The sequence below is a fragment of the Paroedura picta genome, chromosome 4 (genome assembly GCF_049243985.1).
Source record: "Paroedura picta isolate Pp20150507F chromosome 4, Ppicta_v3.0, whole genome shotgun sequence".
In the NCBI taxonomy this organism is placed as follows: domain Eukaryota; kingdom Metazoa; phylum Chordata; class Lepidosauria; order Squamata; family Gekkonidae; genus Paroedura; species Paroedura picta.
In genome coordinates this window covers 67839778-67858504 of record NC_135372.1, presented here as the reverse complement: position 1 = coordinate 67858504, position 18727 = coordinate 67839778, and the positions used below count along the sequence as shown (strand labels likewise).

The following is an 18727-nucleotide window of genomic DNA, read 5'->3' as shown; positions in this document are numbered from 1 at the left end:
AGCGGTCCCTCAGATAGGTAAGAACCAAAACCTTGAACCTGCTCTGGAAGCCAATTGGCAACCAATGCAGTTGCTTCAGCACAGGCTGGACATGGGCCTTCCAAGATGACCTTGTGAGGACCCTAGAAACTGCATTTTGCACCAACAGCAATTTCTGGGTCAGCATAGTCAGCATAGTTGAAGGCCAGCATAGTGTGAGTTACAGAAATTTCATCTGGAAGTGATCGTTGCATGGATCACCATGGCTAGGATCTGAAGTGGCCTGGGATCTCAAGTGAACATCATCGGGACCTCTTTCTCCACCCACTAGTAGCAGGGGGGGGGGAGTCAGGTTTTATTGATTTTCCGCCATGTTGGTAATATTTTATGTCTTTTAATGGGGTTTTAAAAACACTGTAACCCACCACGAGCTGCAAGGGAGTGGCGGGAAATAAAAATAATAATAATAATAATAATAGGTGGTCCAAGGACAAGTAGAGTGCTAGTAGCCTAGCCGGGCACAGAAGGAAAAATGATGCTTGGGCAACTTTTGTGATCTGAGTCTCCATGGATTAGGAGGCTTCAAAGATCACCCACAAATTCCTGGCCATAGGCACAGCCATAAGCTGCACCCATTCAGGTGGAGGAGGTATGCTTCCTGCTCCTGTCCACTTCCACCCAGCCAGAGGACTGCCGCCTTGGAAGGGTTGCGTTTCAGGTGACCCTTCCTGAGCCATCCAGATACAGCTTCCAAATAACTGGCAAATTTTTCCAATGGGGGAATCCATCCATCAGGAAATAGAGCTGGGTGTAATCCGCAAACTGATGACAACCCAGTCCAAAACTCTGGACCAACTGTGCCAGAGGGCATATATAGATGTTAAAAAGCATGGGGGAGAGTACCGCCCGCTGTGGCACCCCACAAGGGAACGTGAAGGGATCCAACAACTCTTCAACCACTGCAACCCTGTGTCTGGTTCTGGAGAAAGTAGACTAGCCACTGCAAAGCTGTCCCCCTAATCCCCGATCCAGCGAGGCAGTGGGCTAACAACTCGTGATCAACAACGGCTATTGCTGCTGAGAGATGTAAAAGCATGAGGATAGCCAAGCTGCCTCCATCCAGCAGGCGCCGGAGATCATCCATCAGGGCAACCAGCATGGTCTCCACCCCATCTCCAGGACAGAAGCCTGACTGGTATGGATCAAGAGCCGAAGTTCCTTCCAAGAATACTAGGAGCTGGTCCACGGCAACGCTCTCAAGCACCTTTCCCAGAAACACAAAATGCAAGATCAGGTGGTAGCTGGTGGAGTCCAGCAATGTTTTTTTCAGAAGAGACAAACCACTGCCTCCTTCAGCCTTTCAGGAAACTCTCCCGAGAACGACTGAAGATGGCGCCGTGCTAGCTTGGTCCGTGACAAGCTCTTGAGCCAAGCAGAGGGTCAGGAGCAAATGCACCTGGCAGACCTGAGCAGATACGCAAATCTCGCTCACCGGTCGTCCCAGGAACCGGGAACGGCATCCTGAGGGTCCTACAGATCCGCGGAGACTGAGTTCTCTGGCCTGAGTTCGCTGCCTGTGCTCAAGGTCACGATGGCGTCCTTGTCGTAAACAACTTTTTAAGCTTGAAACGACCAGCTGATCCTGCATTCTTCCCAGATTATCTCTTACCAGACTGACAGGAGCCAAAGTCTGGGAAGGTCGGCAGCATAAAGACTGTGAGTTCTGTTTGTTTTCTTATTCTTTGGAGCCAGGCACCAGCCCCCCTCCTTCCCTCCTAACCAATTTACAAGAGAATCCTCTCTTCGGACGGGAGGCAAGCCAGCTAAATACACTCGTTAAACAAACAAAGAAAGAGCTTAAAGAAAAGAGAGAGTTTAAAGATTTGTTGGAGAGAGTTCAGTGGGGGATGCTGACTTGACACGGAAATTGGCAAACTGATAATTTTTGATCGCCCGAACTCCCGCGAGACCTCGCGAGACTTTCTGCTTATAATCTGTGACTGCTTAGAACTATGGAAAACTTAACTAAGGCACAGCTCCTTCATTTGTTATGTGAAGGGAACTCAGTGATACTGAAAGCAATTTAAAAGGTTGAAAAGGAAATCCAAGACACCAAGAAAGAGCTCTCAGACAGAATCGATGGTATGAAAAAAACAACTGATGAAAACCCAACTCAGCCAGCAATAAACCAAACGAGAATTCAGTGTCTGGAAGTTAATCAACAGGAGTGGGAGAGAGCTAGGAATGTAAAAATCAAAAGCATCTTGGAAGAATCTGGGAAAACAGAAGGAAAGCACCGAAAGCCTGGAAGACTATTTAGAGGAGGAAGAGACTCGGATTGAGAAAATATACAGAGTCTACTCAAAGGCGACCGCACGGAGGACGCAATCAAGAGAGATCTTTGTGCGACCTGACAACAAGGAAGAAGCACAAATACTTCAATACCTGCCAGCAGATAGATCATGGAAAAGAGCACAATTCCACCTTTTGCGACCACCTGAAGAATGGGATGAACAGTCGAGCAATTACTTGGTCTCTCTCAGGAAAGGCAGCAGTAACCTTTAGGTTAGGGCCAATATACGATGGGAACTGACTATATACTATTTGGGATAATAATAGATTGTATCCTTATAAGTATTAACAATTACTTGGCTAAGAAAGACAACAGTAACTTTTAGATTAGAACTAACATGTAATGGGAACTGAATGTTTTTTTTCTTTTTTAAGATAATAACAGACTATACTTTTACATGTATCAACAATTACTTTCTCAGCTGGCTGTTTCTTTTTCTCTTAATTTCTATCTTTTGTAAGCGCTTTATATACAATAAAAATAAAAAAAATTAATTACAAGGGAACTCTCCCAATGACAAGGGTCATCCTATCTGGTAGTCACCCATTTTGAGTAACCACGACGGACAGGGATCCAGGTAACAAGTGGTCATCCTCACTGACCCCAGCAACTTGTCCACTTCGGTTAAAGAGAGCCACCTGAAGCAATCAAACAACTTCCTCCATGGCAGCTGCAGAGCTCCCAGTTCACATTCTGTCTCAAACGTGGCAGAAAGGTCTTGGCAGAAAGGCAAGACCTTGTCTGCTAAAAAGCTCGCTAATGCCTCACAGCTCAAATACAATTTACTAATATTTTGACACTCGTGCTAAAGGGCAGTAAGAGATTGGACTACCCTAAATAATTGTGTCGAGTAAGCTTGTGGAAGCAATTTCAGCAGCAAAAAACCCCACATTTTGCCGCCTGCACCACCATCTCATATGCCCTCATAAGTGTGCAATAAGATGTTCTTGCTGCTTCATCACAAGTTTTCCGCCACACTTTCTATAGGCGTTTCACTTCTTGCAAAGCTCCGGGACAATCTAAAACAAGTAGTTCAACACAAAGCCAGGTCAATGGCTGCAAAAACCTCATCTAGACTCTGGAGCTATCAGCCTAGAAACATGGCTGAACAGGTCTTGTTCAATTCTGGCCATTACATTTTGGGATACGTGAGTAAGTTAGTTTCAGAGGACTGGGGAGGGAGAAGAATGTCATGATAATATCCTGATAAAGGTAAAGGTAAAGGTATCCCCTGTGCAAGCACCGAGTCATGTCTGACCCTTGGGGTGACGCCCTCTAGCGTTTTCATGGCAGACTCAATACGGGGTGGTTTGCCAGTGCCTTCCCCAGTCATTACCGTTTACCCCCCAGCAAGCTGGGTCCTCATTTTACCGACCTCGGAAGGATGGAAGGCTGAGTCAACCTTGAGCCGGCTGCTGGGATCGAACTCCCAACCTCATGAGCAAAGCTTTCAGGCAGCTGCCTTACCACTCTGCGCCACAAGAGGCTCTAATATCCTGATAGATAACCTCTATTAATAGGAGATCCATTCCTCAAGTACATGCGGATATGATGCAAGGTTTGAGAGATGGACTGGAGATTCTGTTGGTAGTAAAGAGCTCTGTGGCTGTTGGCTTGAATGGTCAGACTAAATATACCAAGCTCCCTCAACCTTTCCTTAAACGACTTGGTCTCCAAACCTGTCACCATCTTTGTAGCCCTCCTCTGGATATGCTCCAGTTTCTCTACATCTTTCTTCAGTTGTGGTGCCCAAGACACACAAGTGAGGTCCTATAAGAGCGGAGTAAAGCCTTAACAATACCTCACATGATCTGGACACTATACTTTTAATACGGCTCAAAATCCCATTTGCCTTTTTCGCTACCGAGTCACACCGCTGACACATGTTCCGTGTATGGTCTACTAAGACCCCTGATCCTTTTCACATATACTACTGCCAAGATAAGTCTCATCCATTATATAGTGATGCATATGATTTTTCCCACCTAAATGAAGAACTTTACATTTATCACTATTTAAATTCATTTTAGCCCAGTTTTCTAGCCTGTAAAGATCATCTTGTAATCTGATTCTGTTCTCTGGTGTGTTGAACAATAATTCATCCTCACGAAAAAAAAATGTTTTTTTAATTCCCTGTATGTCCAGGATTTGAAGAACTTCTCCCTAGTACTGAATCTTTCCATCCTGAACAAGGTGCTTGGGGGGAATGTGGAAGTGCAGTTCCAAGATCTGTTGGATGACCAGGATTACTTAGATCCCTTTCAATATGGCACTGGGAACATGACTGCTTTGTGGCCATGAATGGGAAGGGACAAGCTAAGAGGGGAAATGAATCTTTACTGGTGCTCTTCAATTGCTCACCAGCTTTCAGTACTATCAGTTATCATATCATTCTGGCCAGTAGCCTTGAATAACTTCTTTTCAGAGGCTCCAGTTCTTTCTGGATCAGAGATATCATTAGGTGGCGCTAGGAGAATATTCCTCAGTGCCCTGGCTAACAGGAATATTCTGTAGGGTTCCATGTTTCTCCCTATGCACCAAAAAGAGCCAATGTCCATAATGTGTCTCAACACAAGGTTGCTCCATGTTGTCACAGTAATACGTGAAACCACAGCATCAATATGGAGAGACTAAAACTTATGCCACCCTTAGAGCTATTCAGGCATATGTGGAACCCTAAATACAAACTATTAGGACAGAGAAAGATCTTCTCCATTGGCCAACAGGCATGTTAATCACATTTAAAATGCCAGCAAATACCAGTTAAGTCCTAGCATGGGGTTCTTTAAAAGAACTTAACTCCAGGATACAAACATCTTCATTGCTTGATGGATAATAGCTTTGAACTAAGTGCACATTTCAATCCTTCGCAATAAAAACCACAGCTGTAACAGATGTGAGCAGTTTAAATATAAATAGCTAAGAATTAGAATATATGAATCATTCAACTGGTGCAACTGCTAACTTGCATGTAATTAAGGTTTTCCACAAATAAAGAATAGATCCTGGTTGAAAATAAACTGCAGTCTTTCTAGCTGTGCAAGTTCTTGACAGTATATCTGTTCTTGTGGATAGTATGTCTACAATTATAAAGTTCTTAAGGTATGTATAATCTAAGGTTTCCACTGAGTTACAAACATTCCCTTGTTATAAGAAAATGCTGATAACTAGCTTTGTTACTTTAAAGTTTCAAGGCAGCTGGAAGGCATTATTGTTTTTCCTTTGTATTATAGGCCTTGGCAATTTCACAAATTCATTGCCATCTAGCTCAGCCTTAGTTACTGCTAAAGAAGCAACAATGCAGTTCCTGCATAATAGTTTCCTTACTTTATGGCAAACATTTATCCTTTGATCTCTTTCAAGCACATTTTCTTAGGAAAAAAGAATGGGCCATAGCTCAATGGGCAACCTATTACATATGCTGGAAGTCCTGAATTGCTCGCTCCTCCCATTAGACCTTGAGCCAGTCACAACAGACAGCACTGAGGTAATGGTCCAATGGTTTCAGTATAAAGCAGCTTCATATGTAAATACAATCCAAGTGCTTTTGTAAACTTCCTGAATTTGGCCCCATGTATGTATTTTAATTGTTAAAAATACTGAGATGGTCCCATCATCTTTGCCACATGCACCATCCAACACAGCATTGTTCAGAGATGCTTTTACTATCTGATCATCCTGTTTTACAGATTACAGTAGATATGAATACAGAGCTAGCCATTTAGATACAAAACAAAGAATAGATATGAAACCAGTTACACATGTTGATGGAATATTTTGCTCTACATTTTTTCCAAGTTGATGGAATATTTTGCTCTACATTTTTTCTTTTTCAAACAAGCTCACCTTCATACAGAAATGTTAATGAAACATTGTCTATTAAAACTTTATCCCTGTCTCACACATGTCATCAAATTCACAGGTTCTCAAGCAGATAATGATGCACTCATAGCAAAATTTTAACAGACTCCTCTCCACATCTTCCTGAAGGATTTTGGACAGTGTCTTGTCTTATGTCCTGCAGTATATTCTGCAGATTGATTTTCTGCAGAACTACATCCCTGCACTACTACAAACAGTGGCAGCCTATCAAGCATCTCTTATTTAACACCGTACTCGGTACCAGATGACCCAAGTGTTCAATATAAAAATACAAACCAGAGCAGGCAATAGATCACACCCCCTTTCCAGTATCTCAACACATGCAGCTGTCCTTTAAGAATTGTAAAGACTACCCAATGACATGAGAGGGATTTTACGATCAAGAATATCTCCTGTTTCCACCTCAGATTCCTACCTTTACATCAAAACTGTCCAACTCTACAAGAGCTTACACACACACATTGAGATTATACGTTGACACTTCTTCACATGATTGCAAGTGGCAACTAAGTACTCAAAAAATCATCAATAAATCAGCACAGTATTAGAACTCTTTTTTTTTCTTTTTTTTTACAAAAATCTGCTTATATTTGATTTTGGCCCAAAATTAGCAATTCCTTTCCAAGACCAGAGGTGCCTAGCCTCCAGCCTGCTTAGAACTCCTGACTTTAAAAAAGAAAAAAGGGTGCTGTCTTTCAACGCAAATATGGTTCCAATGGGAGAACATGGTTCCCAAGGCGGGGATGCTACGACTTGTGACCCGGTATCTGTATATGATTAGCCGGTACTACTAAATCGTTAAAGACAAGCAACCTGCACATTTCAAAGCTAAGTAAGGGCACTGCACCCAAGGTTTGTGTCCGGGCCCTTTCTACACCTCAGGAACAAACTGAGAATTCGCTGGGGAGGGGGGGGAAGAGTTTAAAAATACACCGTCGGGGGGGGGGGAGACTTTCCGACGACAGGAGGAAAATGGAACCCCCTGAACGAATTAACTGCAGTGGCGAGACCAGAGGACGACTCCGCTCCACCAAGCCTACTGCAGACCCGCTCCCCGTCCCTCCGGAGTCTACCCACAGCTTCCATTCCACGCTCTAGATAGAATCACAAAATCATGGAGTTGGAAGGGACCTCCAGAGTCATCTAGTCCAACTCCCTGCATAATACAGGAACGCACAACTACCTGTCCACCCACAGTGACCCCAATTCCATGGCCAAGGGATCCCCCCCCCCCCCGAATCCAGTCTGGCCTGACCTCCACCAGCGTCTTGGCCTGCAATAGTGTACTCAATGGCTCCGCATTAATACCCGTAACTCGAGCCCAAGCAAGTACTCTTCAGGGTGTTCCCGACTTGACGCAGGAATAGCTACGGGCGGCTCACAGCCGCTTCTGCCTCTTCCGAGCAGTCCCTGGACCCACCTCCAGAGTGAGAAGCCGCGCCGCCGCCTCAGCGGGCTCCTAAAGCCAATCCGAGATAACTGCTCACGCACTTGAAAGCACCGGGAAATGGAGGACGAGGAGGAGACGCCTTCCGCTTCCTTCTCGCCCGTTCCCACTCCTCTCCGTGGCCCCACCGGCGAGAAGGCGGCGTCTGTGCAGGCGCACCGCTTCCGCCAGTTGGTCGATTAGACTTGCCCCGCACAAAGATGGCGACTGGCAGCAGGAGGAGAGGGCGAGGGCGACTGATGTAGCCTGTACGAAGATGGTGGCTTGGACGCAGCTGTCTTTCCCCCTTTGCGCCACGGGAGAAGCCACGCTAAGGGCCGGGGAGGAGGGGTTGGTTGTAAGGAACGTGGCGGCTGCAAATCGCCGATGCATTTATCGTTGCAGCAGTCGATGTAGAATAAATAATGGACTTGACGTTTATGCAGAACACACATTGAGAATGGAGGTTTAGCTCCCCAGCAATGTCCCCAGCAATGTCGCTCAGAAACATACACGTTACTTACCGTGTAAGGAAGATTGAGTCCACTGGCACTTCTAAGCCCAATACAATTTTATTCAAGGTATCAGCTTTCTGGGCAAACACAGCCATCATGTTATCCTTTCCTTTGGTTCTGGAAGGGGTTTCCCAGCTGTTTCCCTTTTCTTGTCATATAGACAAAAGTACTAGACAAGGTGGGGTTTCTTGACGCCTAGCCTATCTGTCATAAAAAATACAAGTCGGAAGACAATGCAAAAATCCAGGGATTTATGATGAAATGACAGCCATCATATAAATAAGGTGACTGAGCTCAGTTTTTACTGCATGTTTTTTTTGGGGGGGGGGGCTGCTTTTTGAAATTGCCTTGTAACTGCACGTACACCCCGGTGCCATTATTGCAATTTTCTAGATCTAGAAGATACCGAGTTAGAGGAACTGAGTGGTTTACAGCAGCGGTACTCTTCTGTTAGCCCCATACTGCAGAGAGAGAAGACCGGGAATATTTTACCGCAACCTTGCAATGTAATCCATTGTTCTCATCCTCCTAATCCCATATTTGAAGTTTGGGTTGGTGGTCTCTAATTTCAAAAGGGTGAATTTCATAGGTACTCAAAATTTGTCTCTAATAAATGCTTTAACAACTACTGGTGAAATAAACTGTAATACCCAAAATGTACAAACACTCAGGGTTAAATGTCATTTTGAAAATCCATCCGCCCCGATTTCTTTTAATGACGAACTATGTCTACATGCAAGCGCACGAGGCACAACAGACCTGTATTTAATTCAGAGCCGGAGTGAGAAAGTGGCAATTTTGGGGGCAATTTAAATAGGATTCGTTTTCCTGCAATCTTGTATATTTTGGCTGGATTCCCAGCAGGGGAAAAAATCCAAGAAAATATACCGCAAGGTGCAGCAAAACTCAATCTAATTAAACTGTAATTGACTTCTCAGTCTCATGCCTTCCGGCTTTCCGTTGAATGATTTCACGTTGATCAATCGTAACACAGACAGCTGCGGAGCCCAAATGAAACCGGAAACCCAAGCATGTGTTTTCTCTAGTCTTTCTACCTCTATGGTACTTTCCTCCACCACATTTCTTTTCTTTCTTTTTTTTCCTCTCTCAAAGCAGCCTATAATAGCGTCGGGCTACGGCTGATGCAAAGGAAAATTCGCGGAGTGGCTTGTTTTGGTTTGCGGTAGCTGTTGGATGCAGTACCTGGGAGGTGACCAGGGGAAGCTGGTATTCTCAGGCGCTGTTTCGATTTGGCACGCCAAAAGGAAGGGGAATTTTCCAGCCTATTGCAGGAGGCAGGTAAGCAGGCGGCGACTCTCTCCAAGCCCTGTATAATGCTCCGGGGAAATGAACGCGTTGCGTTTTTCAGATATCATGTAGGCCTGCAATTTGGGATCCTATTTAAGAGCCGGAATTTTTCGGAGTCTGACATTGTTATGATTTGTAGCATTGTGGAGAAAAGGGGGTATGGAATTGGGGGCTTTGGGTTAAGCGGTGGCCTTTAAAGAGAGGGATATTTGGCCATCCTGTCTGAATTTGTCAGTGGCTGCTTTGTTATTTCGTTAGGAGAGGTTCCTCTGCAATTCAACTATATATGTTAGCTGTTGTCTTTCAGTGAGTTATACAAACTGGGTACATAACCCAACTGGAAACAATGAAATGGGGCTGTGTATCTCTTAATTTTAAATGTTAGATGCTGTGTTTCTTTTTCCTCATCTCACTCCTTGCTAATAGGACTTACATTAAAAGGGACAGGGCTGGCAGTCCAGCATTAGAGAAGAAAGATGGTGTGAACCCATTTGGGTGTAATATCACAAATTGAGGGTTTGGTGGAGGGGGAAGTAGGTGAGGCATAGAAAACTCCAGTACCATATATCCAGGGAAAATTCTTAGGAGTATTTTTTTCTCTACAGTTTTGAGATAAATTCTAGTTTCTGATTTTCTGTGAAGAAAGAACATATTCTTTGTGAGGTTTATGGATTCTTTAATACCTTTGTGTGAAACAAAGCTGCTTAGGGAGCTTTAAAATATTACCTAGATTACTTTAATCTAAAATACCATCAATCTTTCTAGCCGATAATTGGGGCAAAATGCTGAAATACCTTTTAAATAAGGTGGCTATTTTTTCTACCTGTGGTTGACATGATTTTCAAAATGGTACTGGAGGCTATTCCTTGAGAAAGTGAATTTACACAAGTTTCTGGATCCAGTTACCATATCTATTCTTTTGCACAGTTGTTAGCTTTTACAGAAGAGTTTGAAGGGTGTTCCCTTAATCTTGTTTTCTCAGTAATGGCATTCTACTGCAAGCCCTCTCTAGGTAAACTTTGAACCCTGAGAAGAAGACTGAAGCCACTGAAAGGACTGAATTATTGTACAGTCTAATATATCTACCTTGTTCGCAGACTAAATCCAACACTGTGTTGGTAATATGATTTTGACTTAATTACATAATGATGCTATGGGAAAGAAGGAGCCATGTCAGAAGATGGTTTCAGAGAGACGCAGTTTTCTTTGAAGACAGTAGCTTTACGAGTGTTCGATCTTCCCCTCTCTTGGTATTCTTCTCTAAATCAGGTAATACAGAGTTGAGATGTTGGTGCTTTGTTACCTAACACTATTTCATTTAATCAGCTACTTCTTCTGTGTATTCCTGTTTGGGAAATAGCATATATATGTGTATAATTGCCTGGAGTTAACTTCCAAATAATTTCAATTTAAGAACAGTTGTACATCTGATAAACTTCAGTTGGTTATATATGTCAGAGAGCAAAAGTTAATCAGAAGCCTCTGCAATACCATATCTATTCAAGTAAATGCACAGATATATTTGAAAAACCAATACTCTATTTTTCCATGTTGTGGTCTAAGGAAATTGCATTAGTTGCCATAGCATCCACTCAGTTTCAAAATATGCTTTGCGGAGTAAATGATGTTAATGAGTTTACAGATTTGACTGTTGAAAGAAAAAAGCACAAACTAAATGGAGAGTTCTGACAGCTTTTATTCTTTAGTGGTAAATAGAGTCTAAATTCTTCCACATCCTTGAATCTTGGTTTTCTTATCAGCATACAGTTTTAAATACTTTACCCAGTTTTCTGCAGCCTTCGTGGTACTGTATATTTGGCTGTTGATTATGGCATAATAATATGTAAGGTGTTTGTGTTAATGATGACAGTTATTTATCATGCTCTGGGGAAAGCTAGTAAAAATCAATTTAGAACTGTCATTTGTTACTTTGGGAATATGTGTCCAACATTTGACCTTAGAACAGGCTTTGATGATGTTCTGGCTGCTAACTGCTGTTAAATCTGTCCAGGGAGTAAAGTTAGCCACCTTGTGTCTAGAAGTAGAGGGCAAAGGTTCAAACAGCTGTAAAGAGAGTGAAAATTATTTTAAAAGTTTATTCAATTAATCCTACCACAGAAGCAATTTGAGAATGTGTGCAGAATGAGAATGTATTTTGAATCACACAGATTAGTTGGTAAGATGTTAACTGCAAAAGTAATTCAGATACATACATAATATTTGCATCCAGTAAAGTACAAATCATTTATAGAAACACAAGTTTACAAGTTGTCGGTCAAACTACACAAAATGTCTGTGACCTGGAAACTAACCTCCTGAACATGTTTGGCACATAACGGTTGTGGGGGCCTTGGTTTGTATAGGCAGGGAAGGGGGTTATCTTCCCCACTTTGGTTCTTCAGGTGATGCCTTAATGGAGAAACATACAGGAAAGGAAAATAGAAGCTCCAGCAAGATTCTGGAAGAAAGTCCAGAAAACTGTGCAGGAGCAAAAGGTAAAACCATTCCTTCCTGTGTATTCCATGTACTCCAGGACTTGCTGTTCACGAGTTGAAGTGCTTGGGAGAACCATTCACAGATCTTCCTGTGTCTTGTTCTAAATTAATGCTTAATTCTTTAGTATAAAAAGAAAAACTCAGTGAAATGTCTGACTTTTGAAGTTAGTATTGTAGGTCTTATTTTGCGGTATTGTGGGCTTTCTTTTTTTAAAAAAAACCTGGAATAAGCAAATTATCACACGGTATAATCTGCACGGGGCTTTTTACCGAGTCCCAGTTTGAATGAATCCCTCCATTCTACGCTGAATTCGATTTGCATTTTTATTTTGGGTACTTTAAATTTTGCCTTTGCAATGAGCATGATTGATTCGTGGTGACCCTATCTTTCCCCCACAATATCTTGGAGTGGATATTATTACTATTATTATTATTATTTAAGTTTCTAGCCCGCCACTCCCAAAAGGCTCGTGGCGGGTTACAAAACGTGCATAAAACCCCTAATAAAATTACCCCCTAAAACAATATAAGCCTCAATATTTCAAAGACCGCCATGAGTAAATGTGCAGCTCTCTGCTCTTTGCAAATTAATTTTTTCTGCTTCGTGCCTTGTGCCTGCAACGCTGTCCTCACAGGGTGTCTGTTGTGGGGAGATGAAGGGAAAAGTGTTTGTAAAGCCATTTTAGGACTCCTTCAGGTAGTGAAAAGCCGGACATTAAAGAAAACTCTGCTAAAGTGTATTTCACCATCATGTACTATTTACTTCCCAGCCTATTTACTTTCCAGTGTTTACTAGCTCTCTTCGTCAAATTCTAGGCTTGTCATCAAGTAAGGAATAAACGCATCGAATTCACAATTAGTTTCCTTTTATCCCTAACTGTGCTGTGCACTAACCATATGTGCTGGCTATTGAGAGTAGTAATGGGTTTAAACTACAAGTACAACGATATAAGCTAGATATCAGGGGGAAAAATTTCACAGTCAGAGTAGTTCAGCAGTGGAATAGGCTGCCTAAGGAGGTGGTGAGCTCCCCCTCACTGGCAGTCTTCAAGCAAAGGTTGGATACACACTTTTCTTGGATGCTTTAGGATACTTTGGGCTTATCCTGCATTGAGCAGGGGGTTGGACTAGATGGCCTGTATGGCCCCTTCCAACTCTATGATTCTATGAGAGGCTTTGTAGAGTGCTTCTGATGAGTGCATTTTATGTAACTGCAAATGAACATGTTTCAATTATCACATCAACCAGCTAGCATACATACATATTATAAAATCTGGGGAAATCATTAAAAATAGTTAAGTCTTTTTCATTATAATTAAAAAATTAAATTTCATTGAAATTGTTCTACCCTCCATATACCTTAAGAAACAACAAATCTGCATGTGTCAAATAAAGTAATTGTTCTAGTTGGTATGTTATTGTTATTGTTATATTGATTTTGAGAGTGTTCTATGTAAATGTTCCAATATGTTTTATGTAAACCGCCCAGAGCCATAGGGAATGGCGGTATAAAAATCTAAATGAATAAAATAAATAATAATGTGAGTGAATTACATAATTCATGCTTCAATTCATTTATTTGCCTCTTAAATACAGTCATGACCAACTGCAACAATCCAAACCATGGCCATTAGTAAAGAGCTCCGTGGCTTATGCTCCATTGTTAAGCAGCACCTATCAAACTCAATACGATTTGTTTCTATGAAATATATATTTAGGATAAGGTCGCTAGAGATAATAGCTTGCTCCTGCTTCTGTTCTGACTGGGTTTATTAGAAGAACAGATGTCTGCAAAGTTTATTGGTAGTTATCTCGAGCTCTTACTGAAAAAAACCTCACGTTTGTTCTGTAAATGTTTATATGGAATGAAGTTGTAAAGACAACTACTAGAGCATTACTCCTTTAAGCATAATACTAGGCATGTCTTTTGGAAAGATACCATGTTCAAGGAAATTGTATCCAAAAGTGTTCAATGAATACATTGTGTCCAGTATGTGCCCTATACTACTCAGGGCATGATGATTTAGTTTTGTTTGGCTTTAAGAAACAAAATCGTAAATGATAAACTTCAACTCAGCAATGTGTTCATCCATCACTTTTCTCTATCTGCAAGTGAAAACTGGGTTTTTATTTAGGACAGTATGATTGCCAGAATACCATGCATAATTTATATAAACGGTGAGATAAATACATTTGTATTTATTTTGGCAAAATGTATTACACAAGGAAGAGGGCTTTAAGTCAAACATTTAGCAAGTGTGCTAAAGAAACCTTGATGAAATTCTGTATATTATAATATGTATTGTTAAAAATATCAACAATTGTTGTTCGGTTTAAATAGAAGAAGTGATATAGTCTTCTTTTTGATATAAAGGTTAAGATCCCAACAGGTCTGAAGAAGCTTATTGTGGTAACTGCAGTGAGTGCAATATCGGTGCTTTTCCTTGCCCATCACTTCAAAAGAAAACGTGGAAAGAAAAACAGGAAATTATCTCAATGGGAACCAGGTCGTGTGGTTTTAGAGTATGCAAAAACAGCTGCATCAGAAAAAGGTATGTGACCTGTTTGCAGAAAGCTAAACTTCTACACATTAGAGTTCCTTGGAAGTAGATGCAGTTGATATCAGAAAGACTTACCAAGTACACATGTTTAGGAGGATGAAGGCTCTTAATACATAGAAAACTATACTCTTGAATAAAAAACTCATGAAGCTATACTAACCTTAGAGTTAGGTGTCCAAACTATTGTAGACTACCAATTCAGTATTGGCAATCAGGAACTGACAGCTCTTAAGCCAACATTTAGCCTTTTGGAATTATGAGAAAAGGCAGTGGGCACCACCCCAAGAGGGCTGTCACAGTGTGGACAGTCACAGAATTTTGGGCCCTCAATCTATGATAGAGGTGTAAAAACTGCTGAATGGGCACATGTAAAGGCAATGCTTACCGAGGTCTTCTGAAACTCCTCTTGTTCCAGTGACATAAAGCAAAGCTTGGATGGGCTCTTTCTGTTAGGGAACAGGTGCTAAATGGAAATCATACAGCTGATTCATTTGTCAGGAATGACCTCAACATTTTGCTAGTCAATCAGTTGGTAGGAACCAAAGTTTCCTGGTTTTGTATGTTCCGATAAAGATGACTGGACTTTCTGTAAGACTGAAGATACAAGTGTGAGTTCTGCTCCTCTGGCCAACCTCATTGGAGAATATTGTAAAGAAGAACACCTTCCATCTGCCAGGCTAGAGGTGAAGGTGCCTGAAATGTGCCACTACTGTAAGAGTGAAACTTCTTATCTGTCCATTAGGATGGACAGCCATAAAGACTTAGCCTTAGAACTATAGAATCATAGAGTTGGGAGGGGGTCATACAGGCCATCTCCCGTCCAGCATGCATGCTTCCCATTTTTGTGACTTGCCACCATTCATTTACAGTTAGCAGTTTGCCACTGCAATGTACTACTGAACAGCTATATGTGCAGTGCATACACAGGTGATGGCATGTGTTCTTAATGGTGTCCTCTGCATTCTTTACTTTCACCTACTCTCTCAGCAAACTGTCACACAGCTACTTACAATGTAAGAGTGAAAATGAGTCCGTAGGCCTGTAGCAGGGGTAGAAGACTGTAAGGGCAGAAAGCATACAGAGCATTTCCAGTACTAGCAGCCCCAGTATAAAACTATATGTATACTTCCTGTCTTCATTTTCTATTTTCTTAAAGCCTTGCTCTAACAAAAAGCATGGTTCTGCTGTTCTATAAAGCAAACAGTGGGTGAACACTTTGTCTACTGACCCACTGAAATGTGATTTAGATATTAAGGGTCTCAATATTCCCTTGAATTGCATTAGTAACATTCTAGAACAGAAAGTGCAAATTCTTCTTCAACCATTATTGAACCTAACTGTTGAAATGCTATAGAAAATGTAGGTATCCCTCAGCTCAAGGCCTTTTTTTAACTGGATACCATATTTTAGCAGCTGAAATTCTTAATCACTGTGTATTTCATTTCAGATTCCAGTTGCTCCAGCAGCAGACAAAATCTAACGCTCTCACTGAGTTCAGCCAAAGAAAAAGGTTCTCAGTTTTGTATAAATGCAAATGGAAGCCTCTTCAGTAAATATTCAGGTTCAGTACAGAGTTTGGCCTCAGTAAGTGTAATCTATTAATACGGTTTGTTATCGTTGAAAATAAGCCATTACCTTAATTTTTCCATAGTTTCTTAGCTATTCACCTTGGCTTTCCTTACAAAGCAGACTTTCTCAGACATTTTGTTGAAGCCAGTCCCAGTAACTTGAGCAGTATACTTTCCCAACCAAGGCTGAAAATCTAAATAGACTAAAAAGAGTAGAAAGTGTATAAGCATGCTAGAATTAAACTGTAATTGTATTCAGGGAACATCATAAGATTTCTGTGTGTGACTATTGATACACACCAACTACATTTGTGTCCATGTAATTATGACAGTTGTAGTGATATCCCCCTGGGAAAAGGACTTAATTATCTTATTCTAGTAAAATATTTGTTATAATCTTTTCCTGCTCTAGGCTAAGATTCTATATGTCAGAGTATCTTAGATGTGTTTTGTAGATTTGGCTGAGGTAGGATAAAAATAATCACAATTTAAATAGTTATAAGACCAGGGGAGCCATTATTTCTTAGATAAGCTGCCATGCAGTTTTCATGTGTAGAACAAAGCAGGGTGAAGATTCTTCTGTAACATTCTGAAAAATACTCTTCTTAGAAGAGATAATTTGAAGACATGAATAATATCATTTGGGTTTAATAGGTGCAACTCCGTTTGGAATCTTTCTTGTTTACAAGTAGTCTCTTTGAGTGGCAGCTAACCTAGTTAATAGATCCACATTGCTATGGTTTGATCCTTTTTGAAGACTGACCTCTCCTTTTAGAGAACAAAATGATTTGATAAGACTAGATAGACGGTCCTTTGAAAATAAGTTTTCTCAGATGCTCTTAATATCTAATGATATGTTTGTCCTTGTGTATGCGCAGGGGCATGGTTAAATGAAACCTCCACTCTCCATGGTTCTGATCCCAGTTGCACTTCTGCATGCCTGAGAATTAAGTTCCAAACATGGAACACACACTTAGATGATAAGTCCAGAGCATACTCAAGGATGATATAATGTACTATTAGAACTTTCATGTTGTGGTTTGTCTCAGTGCTTTTGATCTTCATAGTCCCCTCTAGTGGCAAAAGAAACCAGAGAACTAGCTTGTCTAATGGCATTTCCTTTGGTTTTCCTTATTACTTAAGCCTTTTCATGAAAAGTTCATATTTTTCATCTAAAATGTAAATTTGGCTTCAGTAAAAGATATTTCAGAAAGTTCTTTAAATATTAAATGGACCTTTCTAAATAGCACTCTTCATTCTTCCTCTGCAGAAGTTTAATGACCTCTTGGCCTCTAGCCATGTATATATAAATATCTTCATTTGCTTACCTATTCACATCCTGTCTCAAAAGGTATCTGAAGGAAGCTTTCAGTTCAGTATATATGATAGTTAGAAAGATTTTGCTCTTACAGTGTGAATCATGACTAGTGTGGTTTCTATAATGTGTTGGAATGTAATTTTGAAACCTTCAGACATTCTTTTGCAATGTGTATTGTAATATCCTTATGGCAAGTGTTGTCTGAAACAGCATACATGACAGAGGGAGTGGGGGAAAAGGAGCAACCCTGGAAGAGAAACACATGTCCAAGAGATGGAGAAAGGAATGTGCATAAGTAAGGGAGAATGGGTGGACATATAATTTAGATAGATAAAAGAGTAGACATCTGGGGGATAGGGGAAGCATATATCACCTTGGATCCTTTGCAGTATAACTATGTAAAGACCTTTCTTCATACCACCCCCTCTCTCACCCTGGACAGTATTTTATTCTTGAGACTGGGATAAAAGAATTGTACATATACTGTTTCTAGCTGTATAATATTAATCCTTGAGCATTTTGTTTAGAATCATAGTTAGACGGTACCTCCAGGGTCATCTAGTCCAACCACGTGCATAATGCAGAAAATTCAGTTACCTGCCCACCCACAGTGACCCCAATTCCATGTCCAGATAATGCCTTCCCCCACACACAATAAAAAAACAGAATCCCTGATCAGTCTGGTCTGGCTATCAGCATTTCCCTGGGCATGCAAGAAAGGGCCACAGAAGTCAAGCTCAGACGCAATCCCTTCTGCCCATCCACTTACAATATGCCTAAATTCACAGAATCAGCATTTCGGTCAGATGGCTATCTAGCCTCTGATTTACAACTTTCAAAGAAGGAGAAGCCACCACCTCCCAAGGAAGCTTCTTCCATTGAGGAACCGCTTTAATGGCCAGGAACTTCTTCCAGATGTTAAGCTGAGATTTTTTTTGTTCTGGTCCGACCCTCTGGGGCAACAGTAAATGATTCTGCTCCATCCTCTATGTGACAGCCCTTCAGGTACTTGAAGAAGGCTATCATATCCCCTCTTAGTCATCTTCTCTCCAGGCTAAACAGACCAAGCTCCCTCAGCCTTTCCTCCTACGTCTTGGTTGCCAAACTCCACACCATTTTTGTTGCCCTCCTCTGGACTTGCTACAGTTTGTCTACATCCTTCTTCAAGTGTGGGGCCCAAAGCTGAATATGATACTCTGAGATCCGACCAGAGCAGAGTAAAGCTGTACCATCATCCTGTGCAATCTGGACACTATACTTCTTTTGATTCCCATTTGCTCCTTTTTAGCAACTGGGTCATATTGATGACTCAACTGGGTCAT

The 18727-nt window shown here is 41.3% G+C and overlaps 2 protein-coding genes across 7 annotated transcripts in view; one reads left to right on the top strand and one right to left on the bottom strand.

Annotated features, from left to right (window-relative positions):
- USP33 (ubiquitin specific peptidase 33) overlaps nucleotides 1-8184 on the bottom strand; it is a 53383-nt gene extending 45199 nt beyond the window's left edge. The window contains exon 1 of one of the 5 annotated variants that reach the window (XM_077333278.1): nucleotides 8165-8184. The gene's annotated coding sequence lies outside the window, so the exon portion shown is untranslated. Of the gene's footprint in view, nucleotides 1-7469; nucleotides 7610-7634; nucleotides 7860-8164 lie in introns of those variants that run through there. The other 4 variants (XM_077333275.1, XM_077333279.1, XM_077333276.1 and 1 more) reach the window with 4 other exon arrangements.
- Nucleotides 8185-9199: 1015 nt separating this feature from the next.
- Nucleotides 9200-18727, top strand: part of MIGA1 (mitoguardin 1) — a 41029-nt gene continuing 31501 nt past the window's right edge. Inside the window, exons 1-4 of one of the 2 annotated variants that reach the window (XM_077333288.1) lie at nucleotides 9200-9454; nucleotides 10561-10732; nucleotides 14333-14510; nucleotides 15967-16103. In XM_077333288.1, coding sequence (XP_077189403.1) covers nucleotides 10634-10732; nucleotides 14333-14510; nucleotides 15967-16103 — 414 coding nt within the window. In that variant the 5' untranslated portion in view covers nucleotides 9200-9454; nucleotides 10561-10633. Of the gene's footprint in view, nucleotides 9532-10560; nucleotides 10733-14332; nucleotides 14511-15966; nucleotides 16104-18727 lie in introns of both variants that reach the window. The other variant, XM_077333289.1, reaches the window with a different exon arrangement.